At 40.6% G+C, this 22474-nt stretch overlaps 3 protein-coding genes across 3 annotated transcripts; 2 read left to right on the forward strand and 1 right to left on the reverse strand.

Moving 5' to 3' along the window:
• Window positions 1–2307: 2307 nt before the first annotated feature.
• RB195_002660 (uncharacterized protein) lies at window positions 2308–2859 on the reverse strand (the record flags this gene model as incomplete). Its single annotated transcript, XM_064200022.1, has 3 exons — window positions 2308–2350; window positions 2577–2606; window positions 2705–2859. The coding sequence occupies 3 exons, from the start codon at window positions 2857–2859 to the stop codon at window positions 2308–2310; spliced, it is 228 nt and encodes a 75-aa protein (XP_064055903.1).
• Window positions 2860–3095: 236 nt separating this feature from the next.
• On the forward strand, window positions 3096–11495 carry RB195_002661 (uncharacterized protein; the record flags this gene model as incomplete). Its single annotated transcript, XM_064200023.1, has 11 exons — window positions 3096–3242; window positions 5540–5612; window positions 6348–6475; window positions 6568–6698; window positions 6943–7012; window positions 7576–7700; window positions 7757–7867; window positions 8730–8873; window positions 8944–9024; window positions 11282–11372; window positions 11433–11495. 11 exons carry the CDS (start codon window positions 3096–3098, stop codon window positions 11493–11495), a joined length of 1164 nt encoding a protein of 387 aa, XP_064055904.1.
• A 745-nt stretch (window positions 11496–12240) lies between these two features.
• Window positions 12241–22390, forward strand: RB195_002662 (uncharacterized protein; the record flags this gene model as incomplete). Its single annotated transcript, XM_013446689.2, has 20 exons — window positions 12241–12337; window positions 12460–12611; window positions 12664–12746; window positions 14185–14320; window positions 14553–14644; window positions 15333–15453; window positions 15508–15639; window positions 15697–15771; window positions 15971–16150; window positions 16209–16323; window positions 17026–17096; window positions 17152–17249; window positions 17310–17385; window positions 17440–17588; window positions 17648–17779; window positions 17841–17910; window positions 21777–21905; window positions 21982–22054; window positions 22132–22232; window positions 22361–22390. The coding sequence occupies 20 exons, from the start codon at window positions 12241–12243 to the stop codon at window positions 22388–22390; spliced, it is 2112 nt and encodes a 703-aa protein (XP_013302143.2).
• Between the last annotated feature and the right edge of the window lie 84 nt (window positions 22391–22474).

Here is a 22474-nt window from a genome sequence, read left to right on the forward strand (position 1 = left end):
TACCCGAAGACCGATTCCTGCATGTTTCTTCGAAGTTGAGAAACAGTCGTTCTGCTTGGTTGATGCTAGATGTTATCAGAACGAGTCATCAGCGAACTGCAGATGGAGTAGCTGCCGACTATCAACTTCCACTCTTATGTCTTCCCATTCCAGCTTTCGCACTGCACTCTCGATAGTGACAGTAAGTAAATATCCTAGATGAGATCGTGTCATCATGATTTCTTTTCTCAATTCAACTTCTTGATGCAGTGGTTGTCCCATTTGGATTCTGGAGGACAGTCATTTTCATCTTGCGACTGGCAGCGAACATTGGACGAATTTTTCTCGCCACCGTAGCTTCAGCCAATACTGCTGCTCTTCTCTTTTATCGCTTTTTTCCCGGCGATACCTTCTCAAATGCCCCTGGTGAAGCAAAGAAGTTCCAGTTGATGATGGTCGTGCAATTAAACTGAACTTGGTGACCTTCTTTCCCTCCATGTGGAGGAAAATTTTCATGGAAGAAGCGATAGCACGATCCTGGATAGAACTCTGATACAACAGCGATTTCGATCATGCAGAATGTTTTGCTGACGATGATATACTCAGAAAACGTCTCCCCTGCTTTTTCTACTGCAGGTATTGGGTCCCGATGAGAAAATCGCTGTAACTTCTACTGGTCAAATAAAAAATAATAGATGAACATTGTTTACTTCATATGTATGTAACTGATAAGTGCGTGATGAGAAGAGCACACTTTGGTGATTTGAAGGCAGTAATACTCTTGCTTTTCCGATATTTTTGTTTATGAATTCCGATGGTGAACGAAATATCACGCATCTGTAAAATTATTGACGAAGAGCTTTTGTCTGAAATTACCAGTTCTTAAAAGTGTATTTTGAAATGTCCGTATCGGAATGGTTCAGAATTGAACTTTTCTTTGAGTAGATAGCATCCGAAGAACCCTTTTGAAAAATGGTTTTGGTGAATAAAACCAGAACGAATATTCAAATCTAATTCTATTCTAATCCCTTCAAATTTTGCAAATCGGTCTGCTGCTTGTAATCAGATGAATCTCCTCAGTAACTAACAGTAACAGTAACTGCTGCTTGTTCGTAGTGACTGTTTCACTTTAGCAAGTTTTGAATCCGAGGGGCGAGAAACTCGAGCGGATAAATTACATCCTTCCGCCATCCAGAATTTTTCTGAGAAACCCGTGTGCTGACTTCTTCTTCAGTTTAACTGAATTTCAAGCATTTTCATTGCCTTCTATCACTTTCTACCTCTTTGTTAGTCTTTAAAAGTCCTTTACTTATCGTTTACGTTTTATCTCCACGAAGAAGCATAGAACATTTAAACGTACGGTCAAAACGACACGAAGCACAGTGCAACTGCGTACGCGACTCCCTCAAGGCGGTGTGGTGGAGAGTAGCTGTTAGGAACGTACTCGAACCCTTGATGGCACCACCCTCGCTGCAGTTTGCAATGGTCCCATCTCGGTTCCAACTGCTGCCTCCACTGCGCCGTTCCGAGCGCATACGCGATCGTACCGTGCTTCACGTCGTTCTGACCCGATTATATCTTCCAGATCACCTTTGAGTCGAGAGATCAAAAAAATCTTTAGCAAGAAGTTATCTTGTGGACTCGTATGGCTCATCTCCTATCTGGCTATCTCGTTTTTTCCTACTTCCATTTTTTTACCAAATGGCAAGATCAGATTCTCCAGTGCATGCAAATATAGCTGGGTCAAAACGGCATGAAGCAAGGACAGTTGCATAAGCGGCTGCGCGCGAAGCGGCGCGGTGGAGCGTGGAGGTCGGGATCGTGTAAGGATGCTCGCTAGCGCCATCCATCTCTGCAGTTCGCCATGGTTCCACCTCAATTCCATCCGCTACGCTCCACCGTACCCCTTCGAGCGCAGCCGCTTACGCAACTGTCCTTGCTTCACGTCGTTTACGCCTATTGATTATACTGACTATACTACTTAAAAAACAATTAGATATTTGGGATAGTATTTCCCTTATTTTTTAACGCAAAAAATCCTAATAAATCATGCAAACAATCCCCAAGTTCTTTCTTCTTGAAATCTCGCCATTGTGAACTGGAATTATGTTTTCTTGTTTTGCCAGCGAGGTTACAGTGAAACTTTATTAAAATGTGAAATAAAAATTGAATAAGAAATAACCACCCATCAATTACTAATGACTTTACTCCATTCGTAACACTCAGTGAGCTTTAAGATTGTCCTACATGGAATTCCTTAACACTATCCTGAAATAACTTTTCCCTCAGTTGATGAGAAGAGAGTTTTCCTGTTTGGAGTTTTTCCATCTAGAACGAAATCGAGGCTTGGCAAGGAGAGAGGAGGAATTTGCTGGAATATGCATAGCATCAAAAACTCGAAACATTTCCAGACCTGTAATAAAGAAAAGATTTTCCAAACGTTAAGCCACTAATGAAACTTCACCAAGACCTCGTTTCCAAAACGAGGAAACATGGATTCTGAAAACCCTCGTTAAAATGCAATGCAATGTAAAACACAAGTTTAGAGAGGTTTGAGAAGATCTGGCACGAAAAGCTGAGTTTTACTTGAAGCTCACAGTTTACGGGAAATAGTAGCTGCTAACCTCCTGCAGCTACAGATTTCTTCACAACGAAGAAGCCCCCGGATGCGTCACTCGGGAGTGACTGGCTCGCTTCAACGCCAAAACTACGACCCACACGCTACCGCATTCCCGCGGCCTTGCTGCCCATACCCATGTGTCCCGGTAACGCTCCCGATCTCCCGTACAGTGATGGCGTACCGTATCCGAACTGCGCCATCCCACGTGGCGGGACCGGCCGGAGCGCGCGGCTGTCGCGTGCAGCGCTGTGCTCGGGCATTCTGTAGCGCTGTTGACCGAGCTCCGATGAGGTGTTAGCGAAGCTTTGGATTTGCAACTTCCGTCTTTTTTGCGGCCGTGGCGTCCTTTCACGTGCATCCACACACATCGAGGCGATATTGTTCTGCTCTGGTCTTCAGTTATTTTCTTTCTTTTCTTACTCGGCAATCGTTTGTGATATCCGTCTTGGGTTTTTATCTCGGTGGTTGTACTTTTGTGTATGTATGTACTTCCAGGATGGGTGTTGAGACACGTCGCACTGCTGCTGGTGGTCGCCACAAGAAGTCTACTCCGCCTATCCTTAGTCATGAATTCGTTATACAAAATCACGGCGACATTATGAGCTGCGTACTGATGGTGTTCATTGTCGGACTTATGTTCCCTGTTAGTCACTTTTTTGTCTTTTTTTCTTAATATAACTGTTCTTAAAGTAGTTAGAAATTCTGCTGATCAGGAGAAGTTCCATCTTTTATTCCCAGACGAGGCAAACGTTGCAGTTCTTAGGGAGGGCAATTCTGTTTTGCCTAGTTGTCGTTACGCGTTCCCGAGCTACTTCCTAGGACTTACTGAATACTCAACCTAATGAGATCGATCGTGATCATTTCGAAGCTCTTACGACTAGTGATTTTCCCCATTAAATTCGAAACAGTAACGGTTATTAAAGATTTGAAAAGGTTTTCTTTCTTCCGTAGCGTTTGTTTCATTTCAACTAAGTAGGTATTTCACAAAGGAATCCTACGCGTGGGAAATTTGAGCTTGGACTGGTTCCGATGTAACTACCGAACCGAATTGCAGTTTGGGGATAAATATGAAAACGGAAAATAAAATACCAATACTTCTAAAGGTATGTAGGCATGGCATTTAATATGGTAGGTCTAAAAATTGCCGTATTCAGAAGCTCTTAGAGCGTCGAATATTTTCTTCGGACTACTGGGGTCAGTCGCTCCACATTAATGAAGAACTACTGCAGGGTGAAAACGACATAAAGCACGGTGCTCTTGCGTAAGCGGTTGCGCTCAAAGCGATGCCAATGATCAAGTCAGTGTTTTTATCTTCCCAGACAAGTCTGGTACCTATATAGTAGTTGGAATCAATGGGAGACCCTTACTGTCACCGCAGCTCGCTATTGCTCGCGATGGTCCCAACTCTATTCCCACGGTGTCTCCACCGCGCCGCTTCGAGCGCAGCCGCTTACGCAACTGCAATGTGTTCTCTGTCGTTTTGATCCTGCCATACCTTTTATGACTCCAAACACAAATCGCTTGAATTTTTCACCTATAGGATTTTTCATACTCTCGTTCGATCTAGTACGTTCTGTCTCTGATTTAGAACATCAGGATGTCCTCTTGAATCCATATCTATCTCATGGTAGTCAACGCATCTTTAAGGAAAAAATCGAGATCAGAGCGAACAATAACGAAAAGTTTGTATAGAACAAAAGAATGCGCATCAAATGCTTTACAAAACAAAGCAGCCAAGTTCGACCAGGAACATCCAGATTTTTTTTTTCGCGTACTTGCTCATCGCTTCACTTTGTGAGTTTGCGTATCACCGAATATTGAACACCATTCTTTGCTTATTCGATAAATCAAGCGCCTCAATTTGGTTCATGTTCGTGCGACTTCTCCTGATTTCAATCAAAAGCAATTCTCGTGCCGAATCTGGTTCGAGACCTGATCTCCATTCGCGAGCTTCTGCGACATCTTCGTTCAGGTTACTTACAGAGTGAACTTAGCGTCTTCCAATGAAGATGCGCGCGGGTATGGTCAGCATGTGGACAGCTTAAGATTTTCGTAACCATACGATTACACGAGGTTTTTTTCCTTAATTTTCTTGAAGAATCTTGATAATGTTATACAGCGGAAGGATCACCAGAACCTGAAGTTTTACCGATCTCTAATATTAGCAGTTGGACAATATCGTTGTGTTATATTGAAATAATAATAGTAACGCTAATGGAACGTAGACCTCTCGAGTTCTTCCATGTTATGAGTCGAGTAGTGAATATTGGTTATTAACTGAATAAGTCGATGGTTCTCTGCGAGCTTTCACAGCCCTGGTGACCACCAGAATTGCATAAGTGCTGATTTTAAGGAAAAGCCTGTGATCATTTTCTACATAGGTGCGCATGGAAGAAAACGGACACTTCTCAGGTGAAAGCGACCTAGCTCATGGGTTCCAGCTCAAGTGATGAGGATCGCTTCATCAACCGTCCAAAAGTGAAGTGGTCGGAGTACCGCTTCCGACTATCGGTTCTATATCCTATATGATGGTCCTATATGATGTTCTATATCCTCCACATCATAATACTTCAAGAAAAAACGCACTGCTTTTTAGCGAGGCATTGAATCTATGAGACAATGACATTAATTCTGCTTTATTTAAGTTCAAACAATTTGTAGATTTAATCAGTGGGTATGAACATTATCTCTATTTTGAATCTGTTTACACTGTACTCTAACATAGAGCTGCACATACCTTGACGTCATCAAAGTAATCTAAATTGCAACTGAAGCCACATCTTCTCGTCTGCTTCAGTTTAGCAGAGTGTTGATGGCAGGTGGTTATGGCTTGCCAGTAAAATCTAGTAGTTGGTTCCTACTGTCTGCGTCGTGGGGAGACATACTTTTTCTTTGGAATTTTAATTTGTTTCTTCTGCGTAAAATGTGTGGATATTTCAGCTCACGGCATCAATGTGCTCTGTATTCGTTGCCCCTCAATACAACGAAACCGTCAATGTCACCTCCGAACTTGGTAATTCCTTGCGCAAATATTTTACGTGAAAAATTGGAAACCTTGAAAATTCAATCTTTCAACTTCACTGGAGTATTATGGAGATTTTTCATAACATTCTTTGTAAGTACATTGTTGGTCTGGACATTACTTAATTTTACTTATCTTTTTTCTTCTGTTTTGAGTTTTCATTCGCTATTTATTCTATCTTCTATTCATTATCCTTATTATCTCATAAAGTTTATTTTTTAATTGATATGCAAGCGAACAAGTTGAAGCGTTCCGAGCAACTCTAGTCGTAACGCAGTCAAAAAAATCTTGGGTTCTCCTCTGAGAATTTTGATTTAATATTTTCTCAACGAATAATTGTTATAGCTTAAGTTGAGTAGCATCGCATTAGTCGTGCGCAAAAAAAAAAAACCGTTCGCGCAAGTTTTTGCAAGGAGTGGGGGGAGGGGGGTAGCCGATGTATCGAGTTAGTGGTTTTACCTTCCCAGGCAAGTCTGGTACCAATTTATGGATCCTGGAGAGATGAACGGCTTTGTTGGCACTAGAGCGGTTTCGAACGTGCAGTCAGTTAGACCTTGTACCGACTGCGCCTCCCTCATTGCATTGAGGACAAAGTACATCAAAGTCGACAAATGGATGATTATTTTTTTAAATTTGTCCAGACTGGTACATTCAGTGATTTGTATATTGTAATACAGACAGGCATTCCTACCTAGACCTCAATTTTTATATATTGTTACATTTCAGGTCCTGTTAGCCTCACCTTGTATCGAAATGGTCCTGCGGATATTTTCACTATTTTGTTCTACGCGGTCGCTTGGGTTGTAGTGCACGCCGTCATTCAAGAGTATATATTAGACAAACTACAACGAAGGGTTGGCCTTACTTATCTGTCCTACATTAATGCTCAGAGTAGTATTCTTATTCGAAAACTGTGCTCATCAAACCACTTACAATTTGCTTTCAGGCTCGCTTATCTAAGGTGAAAACCTTCAAGTTCACTGAATCGGGACATTTATCTCTGTTTGCCCTGTATTCGGCTTGTCACGCTGCATACGTGATAATGGATTTTGTGCATAACTATACTGATGTAAAGAGGTCTGTGTTTTTAAGCTTTTCAGCCCTAGCGCGAGTTGAGCCTCCACTTTTTCGCTGCGTATGTGTTAGAAGACCTTACTCTTCATAAAGGCATACCATTCTATAGAACCACCATAATTTTTATTTCTCTTCATGATGTGCAACAAAAATTCTGTATGCGTGTAAAAGTATGCTGATGAAGTGCCTTAGCAAGTTTCCTATCAAACTTGTTTTTCTAAACTTAGTAATAGTTCTGAATTTTAAGAATCTGGCTGGGATATCCAGAAGAGCACCGCTGGATGAATCTGAACATGAAAATCTTCGCAATTTTACAGGTAATTCTTTTTTTTGTTCTCCATTCCATCGAAATTTTTTCTACTAACTTAATTAAGTGTGCGGCTGTGATCCAACAGCAGAACATTTGACAAATACACAAAGGAAGTGTTGAGATAAGTAATGTGAGAATATGTAGGAATAAAATGTAAGAATCTGTCTTGGCTCTTTTCTCTAGACGAAATTAAGAACCAGGGGAATAGGCTATCTCCGAGATCCATCAGTTGGAAGAAGTAGTTATAGAAGTGCACTTAATAATGGTACAGATGAGTTTTTGAGACTTATTTGCCACTCTTCAAAGTGGCAAGCGTGTTTGTAAAAAAAAAAAAAACTTATTCCATATCACGGGTGCAGAACATGACTGAATTACTGTAAACACCTCCCCATTCCTCGTTTTTCTCCTTTTCTTAGTTCGGTTTTCGGACGGCTCCGCTTAAGGTCATTGTGGTTCTTGCCACGGAGAACTCAGAAGTGGCGTCGTCACTTTTTTGTTTCAAAATGCTGATTTGATCTATCTGTTCACTACCTTTATTAACAAGCTTGTATGTAATCTTTTCCTGAACAGATATCATACTGGGTGCACCAATTTCCCGAATTCTACTTCCAAAAGATGAAAGCAGATGAAATCCGGCAGCGAACGATCCTATCAATGCTACACATCTGTTTCATTGGAGCTGCATACATCATGAAGTGAATTTTTCATTATAGCGTTTTCCTGAAATATCTGATAGGATATATTTTTTAAGCTTTATGCGATTTGCGGTTGTCCTTCTGGCTCTCGAATATGTTTCGCAGACAATTTTCCACTTCTCTCGTCTCATTCATTTCTTGGAAAAGAAGGATCTAGCTAAGAATGGGTGAGCTTGGTTTTGTACTGTTCAGTTTTGCTTCAACATGAAGTGATATAGTTTTATATAGTTCATTCTAGTCCATAGCTTTATATATTAATTCAAAGTCCGAGAACTAGCTAATATGAGATTACAAATGATTTTTTTTTGCATGTAGACATGAAAAGTTTTGTATCCCACTATTTACCAGTCATCTTTTCTTTCCGTTTTCAACACTTGTTTTTGTGGAGTGAATGGACCTAGGAATGATCTTTTCTACTTATTAACGTCTAAATTGGATCGACTTGTTGTGGTGTTAAGTTCTCAACTGCATTTTCTAAATCTATCGAAACGATAGAGATTCTTGAAGGCTGTACGATCACAAATAAATGCATAAAGGATTAACTCATGAGATTGGAATATATAAGGACATATGATAATAGAGGAGATCATGAGCCTTATGGTTCAAGTTTGAAATAAAAGGGATTCAAAATCTGTTCTCATTTCCAATGATTTCAGATTTCTTTAGTGCAGTCGCAAATGAGTAGTTCATTACAATTAACAGTCCACTAGTTGGATTATGCGTTGAGCATTAGGATTCATTTTTTCCATTATTTTTGTCGTTAATCGCTTCTTACTGAGATGTTTCTGCTAGATGTTTCAATTTTCAATATTATTCTCATTTCCTATTAGGAGAAACTTTTTGATCTATTCTTTATCTCATATCCCTCTTTTTGATGCGTATCTCATGTCTTTTAATGCGGATGGATTACTACATCTGTCAGTTTTTGGTTGATTTTGTTGGAGAATGACCGTAGTAAAATGCAGGTGTATGTGGGTTTATGTTCCTTCGCATCTTTCCTTTTGTAAGCAAAGATTTTAATTTTTCAAGGTTCACATTTTGGAATATCGTGTTCCTCGTTGTTCGTTTGGCATCGTCAGTGCTGACAGTCATGACCTTCTGGTATGGCTTACGTCAGTCCGAGACTGCATACATAGATGTTGCGAGCGGAAACTACAACACTACTTACGTCCGGTAAGGGTTCTTCATATTTTTGTAATATTTGCTATAGCTAAGGTTCATTGGCATCATCTACCATTTCCAGCCTAAATTGCTTACTGGCTGTTCTGTCGCTGCAGTTGTTCCAGCTATGGAACTTCACAAGCTTCCACGTAGGGCGATTTAAGTAAGTGGCTTTTCTTCCAAAGTCAATTTATTTTTCCGTTTTTGCAGTTAGTTGAAAGTGCTGTCAAGTCAGTCATCGTCAAGCGATTGGTAGTAGAAGTCTGTGAGGTTCACCAAACAGAATCTCAAAAATAACTGCAATCTTACCTTTTCGCTTTGTAAGGCAACTTTTGCGAAGAAACCCTATGATTTTGACGAGGAATAGGATAGACTCGAACATGTTTGCTTTTGTGCGGGGTAAGTTGAGGGTTTTAATGTCACCATTGTCACCGAGAACCTCCTTCCAAAAGCTGCCTCGTTACACATCCGAAATTGTGAAGATTTGCAGAAAGACGATAAAGGAACGAGAGAGAAAAGAACTGCACCTTTGGTTGAACCTGCGAATAAAAAGAGGAGCTTTGGTATGACTGTCAAGACTTCGCCACTAATAATGCAAAAATTACGACCCACAAAACCCTAGTGAACATTCAAACAATGCATCCCATTCGTAGCGTAGTTGAGAATTTGAGTGGGATAAAATGGAAGTAAACCGAGATGTACCATTTCCGTTTCATTGATTTCATACAGCAGTAAACATCAGCTTGGTAAAATTAATGTACTGTTTCGAAGGAACGTGAGAAAAAATAGGCTTACACCTGTACCTAAGAAAGATGGTATTCGCAAAACTTCACGAATTTGTGTTGGTGATCCATAGAGAATTTCTAGCTCTAGAAGATAGTTATGTTTTTACTTTTTAAATTCTATTTACTTTTTTGAGATAACGCAGAATGGCAAGTGAGCGGAACGGGGCATTTTTAAAACTGCTCGTTGTCTAAATTTAATCACTATGATAATGTCGCTCTAGCTGATATTGGTGATGTGCATGGAAATGACGAATGCTTAAAAATACTGCCCGCTACTTGCTTACGTGCTTCAAAAACGGGAATTTTGACGTCATGACCTCAAAGAGTGATCACAAATCATATTTCGACCAATCGTCGTGGGTTGTAGAAAAATTCATCTCTTTTATTTATTTATTTATTTTGACAAAAAAGAGAACTACTACGATTAATCACTGACAAATGTTCCGTGTTGTTCCTTACTTCGGTCCCAACATCCTCCGTCCATCACTCACCAGGTTTTTCGAAACCTCATATTGTTTTTATGACGTGTTTTCCTGTATTTTATAATGTTTTTTCTGGTCCATTAGATCCATTCACCCCACACGTATTACCAGCGGTTGGGGCGGCTTTAACACCTTTATTAAATGCAGAAAGCAGAGGATGTTGAAAATGCTCCATTTCGTCTCTCTCATTCCATTTCAATTATCTGAGAAAAGCAAGTGTCAATAAAATTTAAAAGTCAAAAGATAACAATTTCGTAGAGCGGGAAATCCTCTATCAAATCTCACATAACATTTTACCGAAACTTTTTATTTTCCCTCCTTAAATTCGAAGTAAGAAACGACCATGAGTTATTCTTCAATCCAATTCTTCAGTTCTCTATATCTGAGTGCGGAAGTGACGTGAAGACCGATCTAACAAAGCCGATCAAGTGGAAAGAAGCTTGGGGATACATAGATACAACATTTCCATTATGTAGTGAAAACCATCAAGATCCTGTATCTGTCCTCTCACCCCCTTGAATTCACCGCTTTCCTGATTTTGCTGTACATTCCAAAAAAAAAAGGATTGGAATATGAAGAAGATGAGGCCAGCGTTAAAGATAACATTTTTTCAAAAGAAAGGTAGGAGGAGAATCTCGTTACACGCAAGTAAATAACCTTAATTTCTACTTCACTCAAACGACTAAAGATCAGAGACACTTATGCTTTTGTCAAGAGAAATGAAATTAGATGGGAATGAGAGTCGGACTTCTTCACGATGTCCTTAAAAATTCTGTTGCTCTTTGTCTCATTTAAGCGAACCACTGAGTAACTCACACATCGTATAGGGCCGCTACAGTCAGCGTCAAATCGATTTGACTCCTAACTTCCTCAGTAAGTATGGGATCTATAATCCCATGAACAGTATTGAGGTCATGAAGATTGTATGGTGTGAGGGCGACACAACATTTTTACTGTGTTGGTACCATTTGGAGCAAATTGAGGCTCATCGTTAATCCATATGCAAAGGGTTTTGCATTCCAGTCAGTTTTGATATCCATTGTCTAAACTGGGCTGAGACATGAAAGCACCTCTAAAAGTTTCTGGTATCGACTTTATAAAATTTGTTACTGCAACAAGGAACTCTACTAGGGAATAATACTTGCGGTTTCAGGGAGAGCGCAAGTCGAAAGGCTAAGTCTGAGACCAAAAAGCTTGCTCCTCAGCCGAAGGGTAGGAAGTCCAAATCGGAGGAATCTGTATCGGTAAGCGTTATGACGATCTTTGATTCTCGTAGCAGATAGTGCAGTGAGATGTAGTTTTAGGAAAACGAACATAGTGAGGAGGCAGACGGGAGCGCTAAGAGAGGTAAGAAGAAAACAAACTGACCTAAAAATCTTTTGTTATAATTCGAAAGTTCATCTCTAAAATCGTACGTATAGATCGTCGTGGTTTTTTTTTTTTCTGAGAAATCCTTTTTATTGTATTTTATTGTTGAAGCAATGACATTTTCCCTGTGGTGGTACCTGTTTGTTATTTGATGGGTAGTTCCATTCTTCTGTCAATGTGTGATAAGTATTGTAAGCGAATGAATGTCAAGAGTGGAGTACTGGGGTGGTCTCGTCTCTTCACCCATCTCATTTAGGAGCTGTTCTTTTTTTCATTTTAGGCTTTAGATTCTTTTCCTATATTTTATGTAATATCTTTTATCTGCATCTGTTTGTTCTTTTCGTCACGGGATTTATAGAGGTTGCGCAACATTTCATTTTGACTGAACTAGTGATAGATTACTTTCGCTTATGAATCTTTTTTTTTGATATTGGTGTTCTAGTGTGATTGTTTCTTTTAAGTTGTGGTCCGTTATTTGAGTAAAGATGTGATTATTTAGTTTGTATCCATATAAGAAAGGTTTGTTAGCGATACAGCTTTACTATATTTTAGTTTGTAGGCGTCAGGAGCTTGTAAACGAACTTGCAAATTAGCACTATCTCTTAAAAATATGGCTTCCATTTATTCTCGAATTGTTTTGGCTCTAGTTGTGCGAAACTTTAAAGAAAAAAAAAACATTGTCTGGGTCTTACCTTCTTAAAGAGGTTCTTCTTAAACCGTGCATGCATAAGATTTCCTAGGGCAATGACGTCTCCATGGAGCCGTTCCGTTCGCTTGGCTGTATGTACTGTAAACAACTGGGCTCTTGATTTCAAGGGAAACCTTGGGCGCATACTAAGAAGTTGGTTGTCTTTAAGATAAAAAAGTAATACTCTTGTGAATATGCGGCACATGACTGGATTCAGCGTGTTAGTAATACTCTGATGTGTTTTATTTCCTTCTAATCGAGACCGTTACTAACAGCTTGTGAAGAGGCGCATCGAGCACGTGCTCGATTAAGACTTGGTCCCGAGCTCGAGATCCCAGGTTACGGTTGTGCTGATCACTTCTTTGAGGTTGATACAGAGATCCATTCATGGGAAATTCTGAAGGAAATCGTCAGCAAATCTAAGCAGGTAAGTTCGCTCTATCGGTTTAGGAAATAAGTGTTCGGTAGTTCATTTTCAGTGGCCATCCCTTTTGATCGTGACTGGAATGCCTGTTCGGCACAAGATTCTACTCTACAACTGTCTGGTGACTGTGTTGAATGGGTATGATTCCGAAGTTTATACTGACTGCAGGACTTTTGGGGAGTTGTGTTATACGTGAAATTCCATTCGATTGCACCTTTTTCTGCTATACCCAGTGCTACACTTAGCTTCCTACTTAAAAGTGGAACTCGAATCATTTAACTACAAGATGAACAAAATGGATATGGAACCTTTACTGAGAAATAATCAGCATATCGGTGTAGAAATATAATCTGCGAAGGAAATCTTTCGAATATAAATAATATGAGGTGTGATGGCTTAGTCTATTCGGGTGAAAACGACATGAAGCACGGTGCAGTTGACTAAGCGGCTGCGCTCGAACCTTACTACCACGAGGATCCTTACTAGCACCATTCTCTGCAGTTAACGATGGTACCATGTCGATTCGAACTACTTTCTCCACCGCGCCGCTTCGAACGCAGCCGCCTACCCAACTGGACCTAGCCTTTGACTCGACTATGCACTACCAATGAGGCTAAACCGGAGTTTTTTAATTTCTTTACCCATTCATAGAGATCGAAATAGTTTCTATTCTGAATATTTTGTACGTCGAGACGAGACTCCATGAAAAAACCAAATGGCAATGCCATATAATCGATCAACAACCAACGATAATCTGTGAATTAAAAGAAAATCAAGCAAACAAGAAGATTTAAGCAGAGGAAAAATGCATCGAAGAAAGAATGTCGAGCTATCAAGAAGTTCCATACGAAGCATGAATGGCCTGGAAAAAGAAATGGACGTAGCGAAGTTCACGAACTGCTTGATGGCGTCTAATTTATTCGGTTTCCCTCTTTTTTCAGTCCTTATCTATTTGCAAAATATCGCGGTTCACTGTTCTGTTATTTGATGCAGTATGTGTTGAAAAGATTGCTCTGGCTTAAAAGGCTCCTTTTTCCAAACAAATGATGTGGAGCTTTGCAGTGATTTAGAAAATACCTATTTGAATACAGGTTTCCTTGCTATTGTTCACAAATGCTTGATATCTGGGAGCAAATGGCTTACATTCATAGTAAGTAAAACACAACCCTTACTTGAGACTCTTTCTGCAAGCTAATATGTGTAGAGGCATATATACGTAAATACGTAACGCTACTTTTGTTAACAGTGATGAATGCTCTGTAAAATCGGTGCCGAAGTTTCGTGGTGACGTCGAAAATTTACACGACTATAGCGACTTTACATTTGTATGCGGAATACCTTCTGTAGCTGAGTTCCAATCCCAGTATAAGATAAATAGGTGGAAACATATGATTTTCTCTTTTTCGCAGTTTGAAGTAATGTTGCCCAAAGCATGTCTCATACTCGATACGTTCTATCTGCCTTTTTTCCCTGAATAACGTCTGACTGCTAAGCAATGACTTATGTTAAGAGGTGTGTTATCCTTAAAATATCGTCTTGCACCAACAGCTATTTTTTTGCTTTATCTGAAATTTAGGAAGATATTGTTAATACGCCCCAAAATGGTTTTATGCGATGACGACGTCTACAGAGAAACCCGTTGGTTTGTACGATGGTCAAAACCTCTTTCCACAGTTGAGTTTCGGCTCAACGATGCATATGGATTCGAACAGGTGATTCCTTTTGTTATATAGTCGGATAAAAACGAAATGAAGCAGAGTGCGGTTGCGTGAGCGATTACGCACGAAGCGGCGCGGTGGAGGAAGCGGTTGGAATCGATATGGGACCACTGCGAACTTCAGGAATGAACGGTGGTCGCAGGAGTCCTCACTTCTTGTCGTTTTGACCCTACTGTAATGAAAATCGTCTAAAGACCACTCTGTGTTATACGTGTTTTTTTTCCAGTGCACTGTTCCTTTCGGCGATGGAATATTGAGATCGCACGATGACGTTACGATTGGTTTTGAAATCTGTGAAGAACTGTGGACGGCGCACTCGTATGTGTTATTTTTTCTAATTTTTGAAAAAGATTACGGCAATTTATTAGCAGTCTGCCTTTTTTGTTTGACTTGTTGGCTTATGAAGTTCAGCCACGTGCGTTTTGCAAAATTTCTACAGATTCAATGAAACTCAGAACTAAAAGGAGTTAAAACCACGTTCGCTGATTTCTGTTGTTGCTAGGCGGTAAGTACCATGTGATAGTCATCATATGTTCTTGCAGAGGTAATGTTCGATGAGTTAATTTCTAATCTCGAATTTCTTTAAAGGCAGCATACCACTAATCTGTGGTGGTACGGATTTCAGGTGAAGTATTCGTATACGGGATAGTAGATTACGGAGAGGGGGATGATTCCTTCCATTTCTTCCCAATAGCCGTAAAAACGGCCCGGAAGTTGTGGCGCATGCACAACGCTGGCGCGCTCCAATCGAACTCGTAGAAAATAGCGCGCCAGAACCCCCTCGTTTGGGCCGTTTTTTACAGCAATTGGGAAGAACTGGACGGGACCACCCTTCTCTCCACAATCTACGATCCCGTATACGTATGCTCCACCTGAAATCCGTACCACCTCAGATTCGTGGGGTGATGCCTTTAATTGCCCAATGCAACCTTCGTCGATCTACGTTGTAATGTTCTGCATAATATAGTTCATGGTTGTAGCTGAATGAAAGTTTTTGCTGCTCTAGGCAACATACGGAACTAGGATTACGCGGTGTGGATATCATATGTAACGGCAGTGCCAGTCACCATATACTCGGAAAATCCAATTATCGTCTCAACCAGCTTATTCTAGGAGGAAGTCAAAAGGTTGTTTATTTTCTGAACTGTGTTTTACTTTTTTGACACAATATCGTGGTGCAGGCGGGCGGAATTTACCTATACAGCAACCATCGTGGTTGCGATGGTGATCGTGTTTATTATGACGGAGCCTCGACAATCGCTCAGAATGGGAAGCTTTACGCCCAGATCCACCAATTTGACATTGAGGATACTGTACGTGGTCCTTTATGTCGCTCTCTTTTTACTTCTTCTCTAACTTTTTTAGTTCAGTGTGTTGCGACAGCGGTCCTAAATCTCAATGAAACCGTCTCCTTCCGTCAAAAAAAGCGCAGTAGTTGCTACGAAGTGTGATTAGGTTTTATTTACATGTTTTTTTTAAAGAATATTTTTCCTTCTGTTATTCTTATTACTATTCATGCATTTTACTCTTTAAATCTTTTTTTATCTAAATACTACCTATTACCATCTCCTGTAGCGCTCTACTGTAAGTATTTTTCAGGGAAAACAACTGCAGTGTACAGTGTTATTACAGTGCTTGTTGTAGGCTTCCCTTCTTCCTGAATATGCCGCTATCAGCTTCGATGCTATCTTAACTCTAGAAGAATCATCGTTACCTTTAACTGAAGAAATCAAAGAAGTTGAAAAGTTGCAGCTGAGTCCAACGGAGGAATTGTGCCATGGTCCACCTGCCTGGCTCTGGCACTACCTGAGAAGAAGTAAAATGGTGAAATAAAGTTCCTGTCTGCAATTTTTTCGTACCTAATAAGATAGTCATGTTTAAGAGTGGATATTTTGTACCGCTGTCGGGTGGTCAAGACAGTTCTTCTGTTGCTGCAATGGTGCGTCTGATGTGCAACAAGGTTTGTGATGCTGTAAGAAAGAGGAGAGAAACAGACGGTGATTTTTTTTTAGCTTCTTTTATACTTTGGGTGACCTAATAAAGATTAATGTCAAGGAGATTCCCGCGGCGAAAGCGTCTTGAAGATGCACCTACAGTTTTTTTTTAATAGAAATAGAAGATGTCTTGAGTTTGACAGAATTTGAGTGCTGTTAGAAATCCGCAAACTCTGAGCTCTTCAAATGTGACGAGAAGCGTGATGATGTTCGTGAACTGCATCACTTAACCCATGTGCCCGAGGAGCGATCCCTTCTCCTTCGATTTCGTGGTATTCTACCTTTGATTACTTCAGTCTCAGGTTTAAAATTAGCCGAATAAAGAGAGTTGGACCTAACAGTCTTCCTACTAGTGTATTCCTTCTAGAAAGTGATAAATTGCAGGTTATTTTTGAATGAGGGAATATAAGATTTAACAAAGATATTTTTGGAACATTTGGGTAAAGAAATTACGAGTTTTGTGATGAGTACCTAGGTGCTTCCTGTAAAGCAAACTCTTATGAGATCAGCTTCTGATCTCATTTTAACTGCACCGTAATGGTAGAAAGCTAAAATTTCACAGTCGTTTGCGCTCACATTTGCGCTAATGGTTGCTTCGATTCTCGCCAAGTGATCATCCTAGCCACAGTTCCGATTTTTTCAGTTTCAAATAATGTGATATACATGTTGTTGAACTGCACGGATTTTGCCCAGTGTTTCTTACAGGTGGCGATGATCCATCATATTATCTAAATGGAGAATTTGTTGGCGAAGATCCTTCTCATTTGTGCAACAAGGTAGATGCTGCTTAGATCGTTAGCAAAGGCGGACTGAAGTGATGATATGGTCTAGGTTCTATTCACCTGCTACATGGCTAGTGAACATTCCTCAGCTGGAACGAGGGCGTGCGCTGATGGTTTGGCTAAGGACATAAACAGCAATCATTCCAGGTTGTGTGAATATGTTTGTGTTGCTGTTCCCACGCACTATTAACTAGTGCTTTGTTTTAGTCTCTTTATCGACACGGTAGTTTCTGCTGTTCTCGCCATTTTCAGTCTAGCTCAAGGTTTCATCCCTAGTTTCAATGTAGGTGATTTTGATTTGTACTCGTTTATTTTCTTTATGATCAACTTGCTCCAGAGTGATGATGCCAGAGAGGGCCTGGCGCTCCAGAATTTACAAGCAAGGCTGAGGATGGTTATAGCCTATCTATTCGCACAACTATGTTTAATTACCAAAGGTCGTTCGGGGTGTCTTCTTGTATTGGGTACTTCCAATGTGGACGAGACGTATGCAGCTCTTCAAATGACTTCCTTTTGCTAAAAGTTATGTTTACTGGATTTTATAGGTTGGTTGGTTACTTGACGAAATACGACTGCTCTTCTGCGGATATCAATCCAATTGGATCAATTAGTAAAACAGATTTGCGAAAATTTTTAGAAAAGGCTCATGATGATTACGGGATGAAGTCTTTGAAAGAGTTCGAGATCATATGTTTTTTTTTTCTTCGCTCCATCCCTGCTAGTCATATTACATTTTAGAGTACTCAATGCAGTCCCAACCGCAGAGCTCAAGCCTCTTGTTAATGGTGATGTAGCACAAACAGATGAGGTACATGACATATCTTGTTTCAAGCTCAATCTTTCAAAAATATTTTAAAGGATCAAAATATCTATATCTTTTTCTCAATATCTGACCTCGCTCAACTATTACCAAGCAGGTCAATAAGGTTAGCACACAATATGGACGGGAAATTAAGAAGTGATGTTTCTGATGGGAAAAAAGGGTCTTGTCCACTTGGTAGCATTGCATTACATTTACACATTAATCTTCGCAGTTTTCTCGTTTGGAAGGAACTACATTCTAGTCCTAACTACTTCACATATACAGCCTTTAATAGTGGATTTCAACATTACAACACGTCTTCACATTTATCTTATCTTTATCTCCGTTATGAAATCTTTATTTCTGACACTTTCTTTAATAACTTAATTTATGCTGATTGAAATAATTATCTTGACTCGATCTTCGCTCTTGACGTTTTTTATTCTTTCCTTTTATGACTTAGTTGCGAACCGGTCACGTATCGGGTATGCAGTCAACGCTGCGACAAATTACACTTTGAGGTAACAAATGTAAGGGTGGGTGTAGCGCAGTCAGTAAGGATTCCACTGTGTCTGCACGATCGATCGGAGATTTGAATCCGCCCTAGTGTCAACCAATGCTTTCATCCCTCCGGAATCAATAAATTGGCGCTAGATTTACCTGTGATGATAAAAACACTGATTTGACGCATCGACGAACCCCCACAGGTTACTCTATAGACTAGTTACACGTTCGTAAGTCTCAAACGATTCTGAATTGAAGTTAATGTGATGGCAGGTCCCAAGCGGATTGATTAACGGACTTTTCTTTTTTTAACCCTTTCCATCTTTAGTAGAGGTACACTTTTATTCTTTATTCGTGGCTAACGCTTCGGGAATATCGCCTTCTTCAGAGCCTGAAAGGGGGGAAAAAAAAAGTAAATAATCCACCCAACCCCCTCCCCCCCCCCCCAAAAAAAAACAACCTTTACCCTTTGGTTCTTTTCCTTACCCTAAAAAAAAAAAACCAACCCACCCCCCCCCCACCCTCCCCCCCCCCACCCCCAACCTAAAACGAGAAGAAAAACCCAAACAAAAAAAAAAAAAAAAAAAAAAAGCACCCCCCACCTAAAGGAAAAAAAATCCCCTTTCCTTTTTTCTTTTTTTTTTTGGACTAAAAAAAAAAACCAAAAAAACCCCCCCCCCCCCCACCCCCGGGTCCCCCCCTAAAAACAAAAAAATAAAAAAAAAAAAACCTAACCCCCCCCCCCCACCCCCCAACACCAAAAAAAAAAAAAAAATGAATTTTTTTTTTTTTTTGTTTTTTTTTCGAATACATAGTGGTCTGCTGTTTTCCTATGTATTGTACACACTGTACGCAAATCTTAAAAAACATGAACTCATGCAATCACCCTCGTTGTTATCCGGGCATATTTTACACTCCGATGTCGTGCAAATACGATCATATAGGCGATTACGAATGAGTACCTACGAATGAGTCTGCCACCTCTCGAGTTACCGTACTTGGAGGCATTTCTATATCAAAGAACATACAATCAGCGCTGGAATTAGGACCTAGTTTCTCTCCATCTCAACCTATTTCTACCGCGGTTCTGCGAAAATCGCTGCAATCTGCAGAACTCAGATCGTCTCCGTCAAAAAGCAAAATCAAAACCACTGGATGCCCGCGGTCTAAAGCGCCCGCCTATACCCTTCCCGTACTTTCTTTAGACAACAGGAACCTAACGCAGTGGTGGATATTGTATCCGTCTTTTGAGATGAACTATTCAACGTTTTAGATCGCTACAGACGGAGAAAGTGTCCCAAACATACTCATGACAGCGCTTAGGCATTAGGGAAGTTCGAGCTTGTTAATTCTAAAACTATCGATTATCCACCAGTGACAAGGGTGGGGAATTTGTAGTATTCTCGTCATCTAGACGAAGCCCTCACATTATGTCCCTCCGAGACAGCTCCCTCTTCGCTCTTCCACTGTCGAAGAATTTCTAGCGCAACACCGTAGACTCAATAGGGTATGGATGAGTACCAGCAAATCAACGCAATTACCACCCTCGACTGCGACCCGGCTTAAAACAGAGTTACCTGCGTGTCCTGTCTTGTACCTCCTAATAAAAACCCACAAGCTGAACTCTGATAGTGAACTTGCCTCTGAAGATCCTTCAACGTTCAGGTAAGACCTATCATAAGCTGCGTAGGAGGTCCCACAGATGGGATCGCTTGGTTCTTAAACGTAGTGTTGGTGCAGCTGTTAAAATTCGTACAGCCCACCTTACGAACACCCATATGTTTTTGGCCACCTAAAGAACACGCATTTTGATAACTCATGCGTAATGGGTCTTTCGATGTTACTGCATTGTACACGACGTCTCCAACGACTCGGCTATGCAGGCAGTTTTTGAGCTTTTAACTGAACACCAGAGCTCTATAAACATGTATGGCTTTTCCGTGGAGCAGTTGATGGTTGTTCTCGGGGAATGTCTCAAATGCACTGTCTTTAGATGGTCGGGCAACTATTTTGCGCAAATCAGGGGTCTTGCCATGGGACAACGGTTGGCGCCAACGCTCGCCATTGCTTTCTGGCTAAGATTGAGGCACCGATTTGGGAAACACGACCTTTGCTATATTGCCGATATATCGACGACTGTTTCCTTGTCTGTTCGTCTCAAGCAGAGATGGACAACTGTTTCAAGATTTTAAATGAGCAGTCGGAGTATATAAAGTTCACTCGGGATAAGCCCAAAGGAGAATGGTTACCCTTCCTTAACGTCCAAGTGCATATTTCAAACAGAACGCACAGGACAAAGTGGTACCGCAAACCCAGTAATAAAAATATCTTAGTTCACTTTCTTTCTGCCCATCCCACACAAGTTAAAGGTCGGTAGTACGAAACATGTTTCGCACGGCCACCTCCGTTTGCACTGGAAGGAAGAAAGACGAGAATCTATCGAGCTTGCTAGGAAAATTGCGGTCAGTAACGGCTACACACCTATGCGGTCTATCACAAAAGAGCACAAACCCGAAATAAATCTGGTATGGAGAAAGTACCCTTTGTGTACCATTTATTTCCGATGAGGATAGCGCTGCTATTCGGCGGTGTCTGAGGAAAGCTAAACTTGAAGAATCTGTCACCATCGTGGAGCTCCCCCTAGTAACCTTAAGCAAATACTCATTCGTAATCGCCTATATGATCGTATTTGCGACACCGGAGTGTAAAATATGCCCGGATAACAACGAGGGTGATTGCTGAGTTCATGTGTTGTTTATATGATTTGCTGTGTACAGTGTGGTGACGAATACATAGGAGAAACAGCTAGACCACTTGTATTCGAATCAAAGAACACCTGGACGGCAAAGGAAATCAGTGACTCCACTGCATTGGGTGGTCACAGGGTGCGGCGTCATAACGGAGAAGATTTTGGTTAAGATCACGATTTTGGCGGCGAACCCGCATTGCGGCGCGCAAGGCTCTGGGGCTTTTTGGATCCCTCCAAGAGTCCAAAATGAATCGCAAGAGGATGCCTCTCCATTCGCGGGAACTCGCGCCTTATTTAAGGTTGATATTTGATTGGCTGTCACCTCCATCGGTATCTGCGTGGCGGATGTCGCTGATGCTAGGTCGTGTTTTTTTCACGGATAGCTATGAGACCCAACGGTTAACGTGGACTTTCTTTGTTGGGCGGATAAGGCGTTTGATCGGATTAGTCGTTCGATTTCACCCTTTCAGCCTTTGAAAAAGAGAAAAAAAAAAAAAAAAAAACAAAAAAAAAAAAAAAAAAAAAAAAAACTATACACTACAAAAAAAAACAATTATTGAAGCACTTTATCTTTTATTATAACAAACGTACTGTAGAAGAAAAATAAGCAGCTTTTCAGGAAGAAATCGGCCTTACGTACGACGAACTTTCTGTTATTGGTCGACTGAGACGCCCACTTGGTATGGGACCCTACAGCACGTTTTTGGCTCTGAGCTCTATGTGGTATCCAAAATACTCATATGAAGAGGTGATAATGGGGAAAGCGCGCTTTGTTAGGTCAAAGTGATTGATATGAAGTGAATGAAATGATCGTTTTAACTCAGATAGAAGAAAAAGTGAGACGATTCTACTGGCGATATCGAGTCAACAGGCATAAAGCAACTGTAGCAACTCCTGGTAAGCCAAATTCTGCGTTATATTCGTTATTTTATAGCACAGTTTCAACATATGTCTGTAATGCTTCTTGTGCTTAGCTTACCATGCGACGGAATACAGCCCTGATGACCACAGAAATGATCATCGGCCTTTTTTATACCCGGATATGGTGTACCAATTTGAAAAGATTCGCTCAAAGGTTGTTTATTTCTTACTTTCACGCTTGTCTTGCAAACTGCTGGACTAGCCGCAGACTGCAGGGCTGGTGATTACTACACACGCTTCTTCGTACTCATGAGTAGAGCATTTTTACGTAAGAAATTACAGGTTGAGGAGCTAAATGCTATCAAAGGATAGATGTTCTTCTGGTTATTCTTTCTTGCTTCCTGTAGGCAAGATTCGTCTTTGTTTTTTTTTTCTTAATAAACATTTTTTGTTGGT

Source organism: Necator americanus, chromosome IV (assembly GCF_031761385.1).
Source record: "Necator americanus strain Aroian chromosome IV, whole genome shotgun sequence".
Classification (NCBI taxonomy): Eukaryota; Metazoa; Nematoda; class Chromadorea; order Rhabditida; family Ancylostomatidae; genus Necator; species Necator americanus.